The 15782-nt window shown below is 46.9% G+C and overlaps 1 protein-coding gene across 1 annotated transcript; it reads right to left on the bottom strand.

Annotated features, from left to right (window-relative positions):
- Positions 1-422: 422 nt before the first annotated feature.
- sult4a1 (sulfotransferase family 4A, member 1) lies at positions 423-14798 on the bottom strand (the record flags this gene model as incomplete). The annotated part of the gene is made up of 7 exons (XM_080022466.1): positions 423-535; positions 2753-2891; positions 5918-6012; positions 6158-6284; positions 6435-6515; positions 6875-7005; positions 14630-14798. 7 exons carry the CDS (start codon positions 14796-14798, stop codon positions 423-425), a joined length of 855 nt encoding a protein of 284 aa, XP_079878592.1.
- Between the last annotated feature and the right edge of the window lie 984 nt (positions 14799-15782).

Below are 15782 nucleotides of genomic sequence, written 5' to 3'. Positions count from 1 at the left end.
GTGTTGTGTGATAAGCTGTGGCCGTGACATTTTCCCTGACCGGCTGAAAGCACATAATGGACCCGCGCGGCGGCTCAGGCGGTTTGGAGGTTCGGAGGTTTGCTCTAACTATTGATCGGGAAACTTCCATAGGTTGGTCATGAATTGATAATTACAGGTTTGTGTCGATTTTCGATGATGCTGTGGCGTGTTCGTGTTGGACTTGACTCGGCAAAGGGAAAGAGGAGAGGCCAGATGCTGCGGGAATCCTTCCGGCGCGGCGGCTCCTCACGCGGACCCCACCGGCTGACCGACCGACCAATCGCGGGAGAGTGGCTGGAGACAAAGATGGCGTCGTTTGGAGGAGGGTGTGTGTGTGTGTGTGTGTGTGTGTGCGTGCGGCTGTCGACCGCGTTTGGGCGGCGGTGAACGGGTCCCGGCGCTCACAGGCCGAAGTCGAAGGCGAGGTCGGACTTCCCCATCTTCTGTCGGTACACGGCGTCAAACTTGTCGTTCATGGACACCGTGAAGACGTCCTTCCACAGGCCCACGCGACCTGTCGGGAGGACACAGGATGAGGCGTCGTCGCCGCTCGCGTTCGGAAACCCACATCCACACCCATCTGACGGCCTGTCCCCCTCGAATCACGTCCCCGTTCTGTCCATGGCCTATCTGAGGCCAGCGTCAGCGGGGTAGCCGAGCCGTGGACTGACACGGGGGGGGGGGGGGGGGGTTTAGCCGTGACCGGGACTCACCTGCCGCGGTCCGTGTGTGCCTGTGTTTGTGACTTGTCATTGGATGAGCGTTTACGCCTCTACCCAAAGCCAGAGGCTCCCGCATGCACTAAAAGAAAAGAAGTCACATGGCGAAACAAAAGAAAGGCAGAAAAGAATGAATACAGCAATCGGAACGAAAATCAAAATGGTCACATGAAATCAGCACGAGGGCATGAACTTAAATAAAATAAAATCTTCAAAATAAAATGTCCATGTGAAATATGAAAAAATATAAATAAATAAATAAATATAAGGGGCTGTGGTGACGTTACAACCTTTGGCCACACGGTGGCGGTAGCATCATTCACACCTGAGTGTGCTAACTGGCATAGTCTCATGTTTCTATAATTCTATTTGTCGTAAGGCATAATTAAATAATGGGTTTCTGCACCAACCCATTCAATCACACTAGTCATTACGTCCCCCTCCTTATGGTATCCTAAACCAGAGGTATCCAAGACTTTATTATTAAACTAAAACTAAACTCGGTCACTGTTACCCAATGAAATGACTGTGTTCTGCTAAAAACTGAGCAAACCCTTTGTGTCCAGCATTTCATTACTTGGTAGAATGAGCGTTATATATTTATATGAGTTATATCATCACCCTACTTCCAAATCTGGCTGTGTGAGTCACCAGCAGCCTAAGGGGTTGAGGAGCTGAGTCACATGGTCCGACTACACGCTAAAAAAACAGACATCTGTATCTGTGCACATATATTGCATTTTGCAGTGTAAAAGCATTGATTCCTTCTGTAACTTTCTGAATGTTTACATGTTTTGGACACGCCTTGATCAGATAAATACCAAGTGTTTTGTGTGCACCTGAACACTAAGGAGAGGCCTTCCCTGCTCTTTCATGGAAAGCAAAAGTAAAATCATCCAGTATCAGTATGACTGCACTTTGGCTGTGGAAGAGTGTGTGTGCGTGCGTGTGTGTGTGTGTGTGTGCGTGGGTGCGTGTGTGCGCACTAAGCACAGACCGTTTATTTGTATGTATTCTTCTTCTTCTTCTTCTTCTTCTTATTCTTCACCTTCTTCTTCTTCTTATTATTATTATTATCATGATAGATTATGTTATTATTATAACTTTTATTGTTATTATAAATTATGTTTTTATCTTTATTAATCATAATAATCATCATAATCATAATAATTTGTTATGTATTATTTAATGAGTTTGTAGTTATAGTTATTATTATTAAATTTTTTTATTATAAAAATTTGATTTTACTTCTTCCTTTCTTCCTAAATATATTCGTATCCATCCTAAATCTCCAAGTGCAGCTAATCTAGATTATTCAGATTAAACTATGAAGTACAATATTTTTTGGTCCCTGCAGAGAAGCTGCGGCTGACCTGAATCTAAAGTGCAGTTTAAAGTTGTACAGCAGCACTAACTGAGTGACGCTGCATATTGCACCAGTCCGTTCCGAACACAGTGCTACTGTACAGGTCAGTGCCCTCACGTAGCTCCCAGTCCACAAACCCAGAGACCTCCACGGCTGCCCCCTCATTTGGCTTTATCAGGGGGTGTATGGAACTTCCCTAAAGTCGCAGTCACAGAAGTAATCAATGAATTTGAACGAGTGTCAATGAGTGTTTCAGATTAAAAGCCAACGCCGGCCGCACGTGTGACCCGGCTGTTGCCGCAGTTGTTGTTTTGCGTACCACCAGGTGACGTGGAGCAGCCGAAAGCATCCTGCAACAGCTCTTACCTAGAAGAGTATTGGAGTATATTTTGAATGATCCAGTTTTCTCTGGGATTTTTTGTCCATCCTGTGTGTCAGAGCCAGTATTACGACTAATATATATATATATATATATATATATATATATATATATATATATATATATATATATATATATATATATATAAGAAAACTAGAGATTTCTTAAAATGAAACATTTGTGTGGTTTGTAGATGTAGTTTTTGTTTCTCTTTTTGGGGGGTGGTGGTGGGTGGTGGCAGTGTGCGTCTCCTCTACTCCTCCATACCCCTGCAGACGGTGAGGGCCTCCGAGTTGCAGCACTGCTCGATGAGCTGGTTGCAGCTCTCCACCATGCCCTCCACCTGGGCCTTGTCACACGACACACCCAGGAAGCGCGCCAGCTGCTCCACCAACGTCCCTAGGTCCTGCATGGAGGAGGGGGTGAGGAGGGAGGAGCGGGTGAGGAGAGAGGAGGGGAGAGGAGCGGGGAGGGATGTGAGGGGAATAGAGAAAGGGAGGAGGAGGAGGGGGGGGGTGGTGAAAGGAGGAGGGAGGGCAGGGGAGGAGATGACAGGAGAGGAAGGAGGGGAAGGGAGCAGAGGGGCAAGGGGGGAGGAGAGGGGGAGAGCACGGAAGGAGAGGAGATGAAGGGGGGAGCGGGGAGAGGGGAGTGGAGGAGAGCGAGGGAGGAGGCGAGGGGATTGGAGAGGGGGAGGGAGATGAGAAAAAGGAAGAGGGAGGAGATGAGAGAAGGGGAGGGGAAGAGGAAGGAGGGGAGCAGAGGGGCAAGGGGAGAGGAGAGCAGGGGAGGAGAGGACAGGAAGGGAGGAGGGGGGAGGGAGCAGTGGAGGAGAGGGAGGGGGAGAGCAGCGGAGGAGAGGAGAGGAAGGGAGGAGGAAGGAGAGAGAGGAGAAATGGAGGGGGAGGGCAGGGGAGGAGAGGGGCGGGATAGGAGGGGAAGAGAGAGGGAGGAGGAGAGGAGAGATGAGAGGAATGATTGTGTGAGTGTGTGTGTGTGTGTGTGTCTGGGTGTGTGTGCGTGTGTGTGTGTACGTGTGTGTGTGTCCGTGCATGTGCGTGTGTGTGTGGGTGTGGGTGTGTGTGTGTGTGTGTGTGGGTGTGTGTGTGTGTGTGTGTGTGTGTGTGTGTGTGTGTGTGTGTGTACGTGTGTGTGTGGGTTTGTGTGTGTGTGTGCTTGTGTGTGTGTACGTGTGTGTGTGTCCGTGCATGTGCGTGTGTGTGTGGGTGTGGGTGTGTGTGTGTGTGTGTGTGGGTGTGTGTGTGTGTGTGTGTGTGTGTGTGTGTGTGTGTGTGTACGTGTGTGTGTGGGTTTGTGTGTGTGTGTGCTTGTGTGTGTGTACGTGTGTGTGTGTCCGTGCATGTGCGTGTGTGTGTGGGTGTGCGTGTGTGTGTGTGTGGGTGTGTGTGTGTGTGTTTGGGTGTGTGTGTGTGTGTGTGGGTGTGTGTGTGTGTGTGTGTGTGTGGGTGTGTGTGTGTGTTTGGGTGTGTGTGTGTGTGTGTGGGTGTGTGTGTGTGTGTGTGTGGGTGTGTGTGTGTGTGTGTGTGTGTGTGTGTGTGTGTGTGTAACAGAGGGACTTTGACCATCGTTCCTCTATTTGTCCTCAAGATAAACGACACATGGTACAACGTCCGTGTTCTTATTTGTCTTCCAAGAAAACCTCTTAAAAAAAAATCCATTCAAGTTATCCCCTCCCCCCTCCCTCCCCCCTCTCCCCCGCCCCCTTCCGATCGTCCCTTAAAGCCTATCAGCGATGGGGGGCGGATGTGTGTGTGTGTGCCCGCTGTGCATCGGCGTCATCGCGTTATAGGTTTCAGAGCCTCTCGCCGGAGCAGCGCGGTTGTAACGCTGACACAAGCGTCGAGCGATGAGCCTCGTCCTGAGCAATAAACAAACCAAACTAATGAGCGTCTGGATCGCGTACGGGGACCTGCGGCGAAGCCAACGGTAACACAGATCCTCCCGTGCTGTTTGCCGCCACACCGGACTTGGCCGATAGGCGTCACACCCGGGTCACTTTGGCACGGTGGCACAGTGCATTGCACCGCCTCAACAAGGTCCTGGGTTCGATTCCCGCCTGGGGGCGCTGTTGGCACCGCGCTCCAGCGGGTTATCTCCCAATTTGGTTCCTTTCTGGGTGGAGTTTGCATGTTCTCCCGGTGCTCACATGGGGTTTCCTCCATCAAACATTAGTCAGGACCCCCACAAAAAAACATGCTGAACATGCTGCCCACTGCTCCTGCCTGCCCCCCTGGAGGAAGGACAAGCCAGGATGGGTCAAATGCAGAGGTCACATTTCACCGGGCACCATCCAATAAGCATGTGCGTGCGTGTGTACGCATGTGTTGTAGTGTCGTGTGGCAATTAAAGATTCTTCTTAGAAAAAAGAAAGATACAGTCTTTATTAGTCACGCAACACACCACACTACAACACATGCTTGCACACACACACACATGCACATGCTTTTGATGGTGGCCGGTGAAATGGATTCTCTGCTTTTGACCCATCCTGGCTTGTCCTTCCTCCGGGGGCACAGCCAGGAGCAGTGGGCAGCATACGTGGACGCGCCCGGGGACCACGTGATAATTGTCCATCGCTGGTCAGACGATGATGGGTGCATGTTTTTGAGGGGGTCCTTACTGACGTGAGGTGGAGGAAACCCCATGTGAGCACGGGGAGAACATGCAAACTCCACACAGAAAGGCTCCTATTTGGGAGATAACCCGCCGAGCCTTTCTGTGTGGAGTTTGCATGTTCTCCCCGTGCTCACATGGGGTTTCCTCCACCTCACGTCAATAAGGACCCCTGATCTTCTGATTCTAATTTCGGACACGCGATGACGTAAGCGAGCGGTGACGACCCGGCATGCCCGCCCGTCTGTTCCCCGCCCTTTAGGTTTGCGCTCCTCAAAGACAGCCGTTGCCGCGCGCGCGCAGGGAAGACCGGAGATCTGCAGATCTCCGCTGTTACGTGGCGCGCCGCTCAATATCACCGCCGGAGATCGCGATTGAAAACATTACGTAACGCGGCCCCGGCTCAAGGCATTTCGGAGCCGCTTGGTGGAGTAAAATGAGGCCACTGTCTGAGGCCCTTGGAGGTGCTGGCGGAAGCCCGGTCCAGCCGCACGGCCTCACGCACCTCCTTTCACCTCCTCCCCCAGGCTGAAGAAGGCGCCACGGCTCCGGACGAACCTCCTGCATTTGTTATGGCACCAAATGCAAGGACGTCCCCCGGCGCTCCCCAAGACTTTGGCGCCAGCGGGCGGGGTCGTTTGGCCCCACCGCGAGGCCCCGTAATCATCCGCGCGGGGAACGTAACGTTGGATCGCGCGTGTGGTCGTACGCGCGCAGCTTTCTCACGCCATGACGTCCGATTCGTTTCCGACAACAGACGAAGTTTGGAGACGGAGGTGGGTGAGTTTTTCACATTACCTTGTACATGTCCTCGTACTTTAGAAACAGGACATTGGAGTCCATCCGGTGTTCCCAGAATTCCTGAACGTGCTCGAACCAGGAGCCATACCCCACTGTGGGGGAGGGAGGGGGAGGCACACAGAGCCGGGGGGTGGGGGGGTGGGGGGAGACGCTTAGTTCGTAGGCAAGAGACAAATCAGGAGAAATATCTTTCAGCTTCTGGACCGTGACCGCCCATCAGCGCCCGCTGCCACTCACGCTTGTCGTTCATGAAGCGGCGGCAGAACTCCTGGAAGGTCCCGCGGTAGCTCATGGTCCTGAGGGAGCGGTGGAACTGGTAGTAGGACACCACCAGGTCTTTGGGGTTGCGGGCCATGTAGATCACCTGCAGGGGGGGGAGACCGCGGCGGACGGTTTTCTCGCTCACGTTACACGGCTACACACTGCACGTAAGGAACATGTGTGCCAAAACTGAGAACGACCGGGGCTCAGAGCGGGCCCCGGTCGGGCAGAGTTAGACGACGCCGAGCCTGACCTTGGCCTCTCCGTTGTGCATGGCTGTGGGGAGGAAGCGGTACGGCAGATGGCTCTTTATCAGGCGTGGCGAGGTCAGCTCCTGAGCAAAGACAAAGAGAGCCATCGATTCAATCTGCTCCTACAGTATAGACTGCACACACAATCTACACACCTGCGCGCGCACACACACACACACACACACACACACACACACACACACACACACACACACACACACACACACACACACACACACACATACGCAAACACAGGCACCAGCCAGTACTTCTTAAAGTTTGGCATGAATACACAAATGTGTTTTGGGAATGCGGAAACACAACATTGGACGGAAGGATTGTGGGCGTGGCCGTCCGCAGGTAACCAATCAAATTAGAGCAGCCACAGACAAATAGAATACAGGGTACCGTGCGCCCTCCAGAGTGAACCCTTCGCCCGCACCTGGATGATGTCCAAGCCCGGCTGCGGATACTCCAGGACCGGCAGCTGCTCGTCGATGTTCATCAGGCCGATCTCATCGGGGTCGGCCCCCTGGCTCACCAGGTAGACCACCTCCTGCAGGAGACTGGTCCCTGAGAGGAGACACGGGTCAAAGGTCAAGAGGAACACTGAAGGGGGGGGGGGGTCTGTGGGTCTCAAACTGTGGGTTTGAGATGGTCTCCAAAAAATCCTATCCCGCATATTCTACTTGAAATCCCGCATTTTCACTTCTTGGTGAAAAGTGTTCAAATTCCACTCTGGGATTTCGAGTCAGCCATGTGGATTTGCGAGTAAACATCGACAGCAATCCACATATCTGTATATACATAATTGCCTATTCCGTATACAAGCATGTTCCCTCTATCTATTCCATTTTATTTTTATTGTATTTTATTTTATTCTTTATATTTTTATTTTATTCTATAAGTATTCGTCTTACTGTATTACGTTTTAGGAGTCAGTCAGTTGGGCTTTTAGAAATTTTTCCTCTGACATATTGTGTGTTATCACTGGGTGCGTTGCATTACATTTCACTGCATATATGTATGAAAGTATGTATACGTATGAAAGTATGTATATGTATGAAAGTATGTATATGTATGAAAGTATGTATATGTATGAAAGTATGTATATGTATGAAAGTATGTATATGTAAGTGACGAATAAAAATCTTGAATCTTGAATCTTGACAGCAGAAGATCCAGCGGATGGAGCGGTGCATGGCTGGAGCCAAAACATGGAAACATGGATTTTTATTTTCTGAAGCTGGAATTATCCACCTCTAGAAATATAAGAGTATAGCCTAATTAAAACCTTAGTTGAAAAGAGAAGTTTTTAGCCATTTGCTTGAAAATGCACACAACCCCTCCTCCCTCTAATTGCACAGCAATGTTGCATCTTTTTCACTGAGGATTAAAACATTCGACAAAATCTCCATCCAGACCGACTGGCGAAACAGTGTACTCTAATGTACTGTAGCGTACGTCTCATCTGGCTCTGGTTACGCCCTATGAAACAACACGACATGGGCTCCATGTCCGGTCACCAGTGATGCATTGTGGGACATCTACACACCACATGGAACTGTGGCTACAGCTCGGGACATTTTATTCGCTTGTGTTGAATGGTGATTCGCTCATTAACAATTTGTTTTGATTTTCTTCCGCTTTTTCTAATCATCGCCACGGCAATGTTCTCTCTGGTGGTACAGAGATTCTCTATGGTTTCTGTATCTTGGTGTTTGGCTGTGCCTGACACCACATGGTTCTCTTGGAAAAACAACAGTTCTGCGATCAACGAAGTTCTTTGATCGACGTACAAAGTGAGCGTATCACCATTTCACATGGGAAAATTATCCCTTCCAAATGGAAGTGCCATTCTGTCGCGTTGGGTTGTTTTTGTATTCTATTAAAATTTACTCTCATGTTTTTTTTTCTTTTGTATTTTGAGATTTGAGAATTTCGTTATTGTCCTAGCCATTCTGTGGCTGAAGGTGCCTGCCACTCGAAAAACAGTGGAACCCAGGGACGACCCACAAATTTTATTCTGGGCAGTCCACACATGCTGCTGTCCAAGTTTGATCCACATCGGACCATACAGTATCTGTAGGAGGAGTTGGTAAAAAAAACAAAAACGTTTTCAGAAGGAAGGAACCGGAAGTAGCAGAGCGAAAGGACCAGAAGCAGTGGAGTGGAGCGCTTTGTGACATCATCATCCAACGCGGCATAAACGGCATGTGCAGGGTATGACTCTGAAGGGGCTGCCACATAGGACGCGGTGCGCTCGAAAACTCTATTGGTGTGGGTTGGGGTTGGGGTAGGTTGACTAGGCAACCACATGATGGCGCATTGGATTGTGGGCGGCAGTCCCCATATTTTAGGATACACCGCTTTGTTTACATTCAACCACGAGCACGCAGCAACAACGGGAAAGAAAACACGAACGGAGAACCGCACAAAGATCAAGCGAAAAATCCCTTCCCGAGAGAAGCCGAACAAGGAAGCAGAGGAGCACTGCTTCGACGAAATAAAGCGAAGAGTCACATTCCCAGACACGCTTTCCGCCCTTGTTTGTGGCGTGAGCGCTTACACATTGGGGCAGTTTATGAATACTAAATCTCCTGAGGCCCACCTTCAGTTCACAAATGCAAAGGTGTGCTGTCTGCTCTGTCTCCTCCACGTCTTTTGCATCCAGACGGCAGCGTCCTCTTGTGAATGCAGGGCTTTTCACTTCTGCACACATTAGTCCGACACTGTCCCTGATTTAAATGCACCATCCGCCGACACCAAGTCTCCAGGCGATAGTTCATAATAGCCACTTTGTTAGCGCGGCGACCTGAGTTTAATGGCTTCGCTTCCAGGCTGGAAAGCTGCAAAAATGGCCAACCGTTAGCCATCCGGTTCTGGCAGTTGGTAGTACAGCGCGCGTTCACCATTCCACCGTGGTTTGAAAGTGGGTGACATAGACACGTCGCCGCGCCGTCTACCTCCGCGGACCTCCTACCTTACTCGGCCTCTACCGCAGCTTCCGTGTCCTGAAATCCCACAATTGCAGAAGTTGTGTGTTTACAGAAGTTGTGTGTTTACAAAAGGGTGTGTGCTCTTGCCCACACAGTCAAAAGTTAAGAAAGCGCTCCAAGTTTGTAACCAGTCCAGAAGAGAGACAGTAGGGAGTGATGCTGCGTTCCGCGGGAACTCGGAAAACTGTCATTCGTGTCGGTTGGAAGTGATGTTGCTTTCCAGGGGAACTCGGAAAACTGTCATTTGTGTTGGTTGGAAGTGATAATGCAATCCACCAGAACTCGAAAAACCGTCCTTCATGTCGGTTGAAGGTGATTGTGCGTTCCATGGGAACTCGGAAAACGGTCAGTCGTATCGGTTGGAAGTGATGCTGCGTTCCACGGGAACTCGGACAACTGCAATTCGTGTTGGTTGGAAGTGCTGCTGCTTTCAAACGTAACTTGGAAAACTGATGTTAGTCGCCGGGTCTATTATTTTGGTAAACCCGCAAAGGTAAAAACATTTATCTGCATTTCAAGTGTACGTGGCTAAGTTTCTTCCAACAACAACGTTGGAGGGTGTATGTGAGTGTGAGGAGTGCAGTAACACATTACTGTAATCACATTACATTTGTCTGTAACACAGTAATGTAACACGTTACAGTTCCTAAATTCACTAATCACGTTACAGTTACTAATCAAACAATTATGTCGTTACTCGCTAGCCTACATAAGTTCTATATCTGCATCAGATGCGTTGCCCATTCTGGACACTGCCACTGCGGTGTGTTAACAAGTGCAACTGCAACCTACCGGGGAGGGAGGGGGCGGGTCTTCTTTCTATGTCAACAAACCTCATTGATTAGAGGTCAGCTTTAGATCATCCAAATTGATTGGCTTTTTGTTTGCGTAATAGGACAAAAATGTCAGATCCTACAACTTTTGAAGCGAGCGACTCGAATGAGTTAGTTTGAGTGTGTTTGGCCCGTTAAATGCAGTTCATATGCCATTTAGACGTCTTTTTTTAAGTCTTTCATCATCTTATGGTGAGGTAATTATTATTCGTACTAGCTGGTGTGAGCTGTCTGTCTGTCTGTCTATCTATCTATCTGACTGTCTATCTATCTATCGATAGATCTATCTATCTATCTATCTATCTATCTATCTATCTATCTATCTATCTATCTATCTATCTATCGATGTGATAGATAGATAGATAGATAGAAAGATAGATCTATCAATCTATCTGTCACACACACACACACACACACACACACACACAGTCTTTCTGTCTCTCACGCCCGTCTGCCTGTAATTTCATTATTTTATTACCGTCACATCCTCTTAGTGAGAGAGTCTGAGAAGCTGTACCTGCCTGCCTGCCTGTCTGTCTGTCTACCTGCCTGCCTGTCTGTCTGTCTGTCTGCCTGCCTGCCTGTCTGTCTGTCTGTCTGTCTGTCTTTCTATCTGTGCCTGTCTGGCTGTCTGTCCATCTATCTATCTATCATCTATCTGTCATCTGTCTGTCTGTCTGTCGGTCCATCCGTCCATCCGCCCGCCCAAACACAGATGTGTACAAAAATAACACACACACACACACGCACACACACATTCAGTCTTTCTGTCTCTCAAGCCCGTCTGCCTGTAATTTCATTATTTTATTACCGTCACATCCTCTTAGTGAGAGTCTAAGAAGCTGTACCCTGACTTCAGATAAGAGCATCTATCTATCTATCTATCTATCTATCTATCTGTCTGTCTGTCTGTCTGTCTGTCTGTCTGTCTGTCTGTCTGTCTGTCTATCTATCTATCTATCTATCTATCTATCTATCTATCTATCTATCTATCTATCTATCTATCTATCTATCTATCTATCTGTCTGTCTGTCTGTCTGTCTGTCTGTCTGTCTGTCTGTCTGTCTGTCTGTCTGTCTGTCTGTCTATCTGTCTATCTATCTATCTATCTATCTATCTATCTATCTGTCTATGTATCTATCTATCTATCTATCTATCTATCTATCTATCTATCTATTTACCCATCCATCCATCTCTACCTACCTACAGTACCTAAATCTCTCTCTCTCCTCTATTTTAATTTCTTTGCTGCTGCTTCCGGCCTTTGGAGCCGAGCACGTCCCATTGGCCCCAGGTCTGACTCTGGGAGCCAATGGCGTCTGGGCTGCTCCTCGTGGTCGGCCACGTGCCTCAGCATCGCTTGGCAACAGACACCTCCACACCGAGCAGGAGTCGCAGAGTGAGGAGGGGAAACTTAAACGTAACAAATAATCCCTTTTTATAACATAAACATAAAAGATAATCATTAATGGGTAACAAGGAGACCACATCGTTTTTTTTTTACCCATAAATTATTATTTTGCGTGTGTGTGTGTGTGTGTGTGTGTGTGTGGGCGTGCATGCGAGCATGCGTGTGTGTGTGCGTGTGTGTGTGTGTGCGTGCAGCACTTCAGAAAGCTACAAATCAACATTGTGTAATCATAAAAAAACAAATGATTAAATGTGCTGTTTCCCTCTTAAGTACCAAGGATTGGAAATGCTTGAGATACTTAGAGAAAGTTTGCATTCCTGACTGAGACCAGCCAGAAGCCAGCCTGAGCGCCTCACTTCAGATGGGAGGGAAACACGCACTCGACGGAGACAATTTTGGGGCAATTTCGCCAACATTCAGTTCATTTTAGCCCTCACTACTGACTGAATCCCAATTCGTCATCTAGCTTAAATTAATACAATTTCTATCCGTCCATTCATTTTCTATGGGCGGACTATCCCAGTTTACCGTTGGGATCGGATTAAATTAATAGTAGGTGGCTCTTGAGAGACAACCCACCCAAACCCACTCGACTCCCCCCAAATGTGCACATTTTGAGGCACTTCATATACTGTATGTACGTTAACAAACAGAACGCCTTAGAACTGACATAATGTCATTAGAGATATGAATTTAGTTTGAACACATGGCCTCCATGTGCCAATTAGACCACTGAACTCAAGTGACAACAACAAACCCGAGGTTCATTCATTCCTATGGAGAGTTCGACTCCGCACACAAAAAAGCCGTGACGGGGGGCGGAAGTTCCGCCTCCAGTCGAAGCTCAGCGATGTGTTTTTTTTTTCAACGTGTTCTGCGGTCGCATGCTATGCACACCATGCCAAGCAGGATGCAGTTATCCAATGCTGGTCTGACACTGCGCTACTGCCTTTGCCCGAAACTATGGAAATGTAAGGCCGTGGACCAAACAAGTTATACTATCATTTTTAAATACTGCCTCGATACTGATGGTTTATCTGAAAACAAAACGGGTTACTCAAAATGTATATCCAGTCTTCATACGAGAAGCACACCATTAAAACATATAAAGTATACTGTTGCATACTGTAATAGGTAACTCGAGGATTGTCCTCAAATAGGAAAATGGCTTATAAAATCCGACAAAATCCTTTAATGTCAAAGATGTTCCGTCAAAACAATTAACATTTTTCCATGAATTGACATTTAATTGACTTGTATATATTCAGATAATGGCACTCTTCCACCGGTCATCCTAAAAAGCCCAGCGTGGCTTAGGACTCCCTGGAAGCCGGACATTATGAGAACACCAGCACACGAGATGAGCCGGCTGCTCGGGTCTCTCTCACGCAGCTGCAGATCAGGGCAATTCTCTATTCGCGCTCATCAGTTGGATCAGAATGACGATCAAATCGGATGTTTAGCCCTACGGCAGAGGCGTTCGGCCCGCTGGTCCACCGCCCCGGTGCCAAGCGCACCACAACCGACGCTGTCGCCGCTGATGCAGGTTCATGTGTGCATTGGCAGTGCATCACAGCCTCCTTCTTGCCACTTTACGATGTGTAATTACTTCAGCATCGGATCCATTCCCCCTCCATACCCCCCGGTGAAATTTCATGATTTGACCGTCATTTTCAATGTCAAAGAGACCAGAGCGACAACACGGGCAAATAAACCAGAACGAGAGAGGACCCCATCGTTGAAACTTCCCCGGAGGACTCCCGGTTGCTCCCCAAGGTGCCACCATCCACCTTCCAAAGAGGCCTGACCAGTCCTATGAGACACCGCCGCTTGACACCTTAACCAAAAGCCGGACGGCTCCGGAGCAATCGAAATCATAATAAAGTCATCGCTCGAGAAAAATAAATCTCATGGTAATCATTAAAAACGACTGCTTCAGCCGCCCACCTCACGGTCACATGACTAGGCCCACCCGGAATCAAATCGGTTATTTTGCAACGCAGCTCTGCGCAACGGCGACCTGCTATTCCATGTAAACAGTATCATGACATGATCACACCTCTGGCTGCTCCGCCGGTGACTTTGATAACGTTGGAAGATAAAAAGACCAGATTGCGTTTGATTGGGATGATTGATCGACTCACCAAATCAATCCATTCGTCAATTCTTCCTGTTTGTTGACAGTAACACTGTAATCACATGTAGGCTGAGCATCGTGTCTGCAGAAGAGTAATACTGTAATACTATATGATAGAGAATAACAGAGAGTAACCATGGATGACTTGCAATCTGTAAACAAACCCCTTAAGATGATAAGCATAATAGGCTCTGTTACATCTAATGTATCCTGGTCACATAGAAATGGCAAAATGAAAGGTGGCTATTATGTTCGATGGGTATTCTACTCTATTACATTATATTACATCACATTACATTATATTATATCATATCATATCATATCATATAATATCATATTGTATCATATCGTATCGTATCATATCATATCATAGTATATTATATCTTTAAATTATATCATATTATATTATATTGTACTGTATTGAATTATATTATATTATATTATATTATATTATATTATATTATATTATATCATATCATATTATATTATATTATATTATATTATATCATATTATATTATATTATATCTTTGAATTATATCATATTATATTATATTATATTATATTATATTATATTATATCATATTATATTATATTATATCTTTGAATTATATCATATTATATTATATTATATTATATTATATTATATTATATTATATTATATTATATTATATTATATGGTATTGTATTGTATTATCTTATCTTATATTATATTAAATTGTATTGCATTGTATTGCATTGTATTGTATAGCAGCAATGCAGTAATAATGCAGCAATATGCAGAAATAAGCCCTCCACTGATAGTGGAAGCAAAGCTACCTGACTTGGGGTAAGTGACAATCCATATGTCACTACTTCTGAGGGAGAAGTTGCCGATGTCCTCCATCTTCCCTCGGCAGAAGGGTGGAAGCCGCACTCCATCAAACTCGAAATATTTGCTCTCAAACTCAATGGGCGTGCTTGGCGTGTCAGCCTCGCTCTCGGCCATCCTCGAAAAAAAAACAAAAAAAAAAAAACAAAAGGACGTTTTGAGCGTTGAAGTCAAATCAGAACCTGGATTGTTGGTGTTTTTTTTTTTTTCTCCCCTGTTTTGTTTTGTTTCGACGCTGCTGCCTCTCGCGTTGGGATGTTTGGCTCCGTTTGGACGCAGCGTTTCGAGGGAGGACGCCGCCAGCCAATCGGCGAGCGGAGAAGTGACGTCATGGGACGCGCTGCCCGTTGGGCGCGCGCCCGCGCTCCCTCAGCATCAGGACCAGTCTCTCGCCGCGCGCCCCCGCCGCTCCGCGCACCCGAGAGGGAGGGAGGGAGAGCGACAGACAGACAGACAGACAGACAGACAGATAGATAGATAGATAGATAGATAGATAGATAGATAGATAGACAGACAGACAGACAGACAGACAGACGGACAAACAGACAGACAGACAGACAGACAGACAGATAGACAGATAGATAGATAGATAGATAGATAGATAGATAGATAGATAGATAGATAGATAGATAGATAGATAGATAGACGGACAGATAGACAGACAGACAGACAGACAGACAGACAGATAGATAGATAGATAGATAGATAGATAGATAGATAGATAGATAGATAGATAGACAGACAGACAGACAGACAGACAGATAGATAGATAGATAGATAGATAGATAGATAGATAGATAGATAGATAGATAGATAGATAGATAGATAGATAGATAGATGGACAGACAGACAGACAGACAGACAGACAGACAGATAGATAGATAGACAGACAGACAGACAGACAGACAGACAGACAGACAGACAGACAGACAGACAGACAGACAGATAGATAGATAGATAGATAGATAGATAGATAGATAGATAGATAGATAGACAGACAGACAGACAGACAGACAGACAGATAGATAGATAGACGGACAGATAGATAGATAGATAGATAGATAGATAGATAGATAGATAGATAGATAGATAGATAGACAG

This window comes from Zeus faber (genome assembly GCF_960531495.2).
Source record: "Zeus faber genome assembly, chromosome: 21".
Lineage (NCBI taxonomy): Eukaryota > Metazoa > Chordata > Actinopteri > Zeiformes > Zeidae > Zeus > Zeus faber.
Note: the sequence above shows the minus strand (reverse complement) of the source record. Positions and strands in the feature narration are given on the sequence as shown.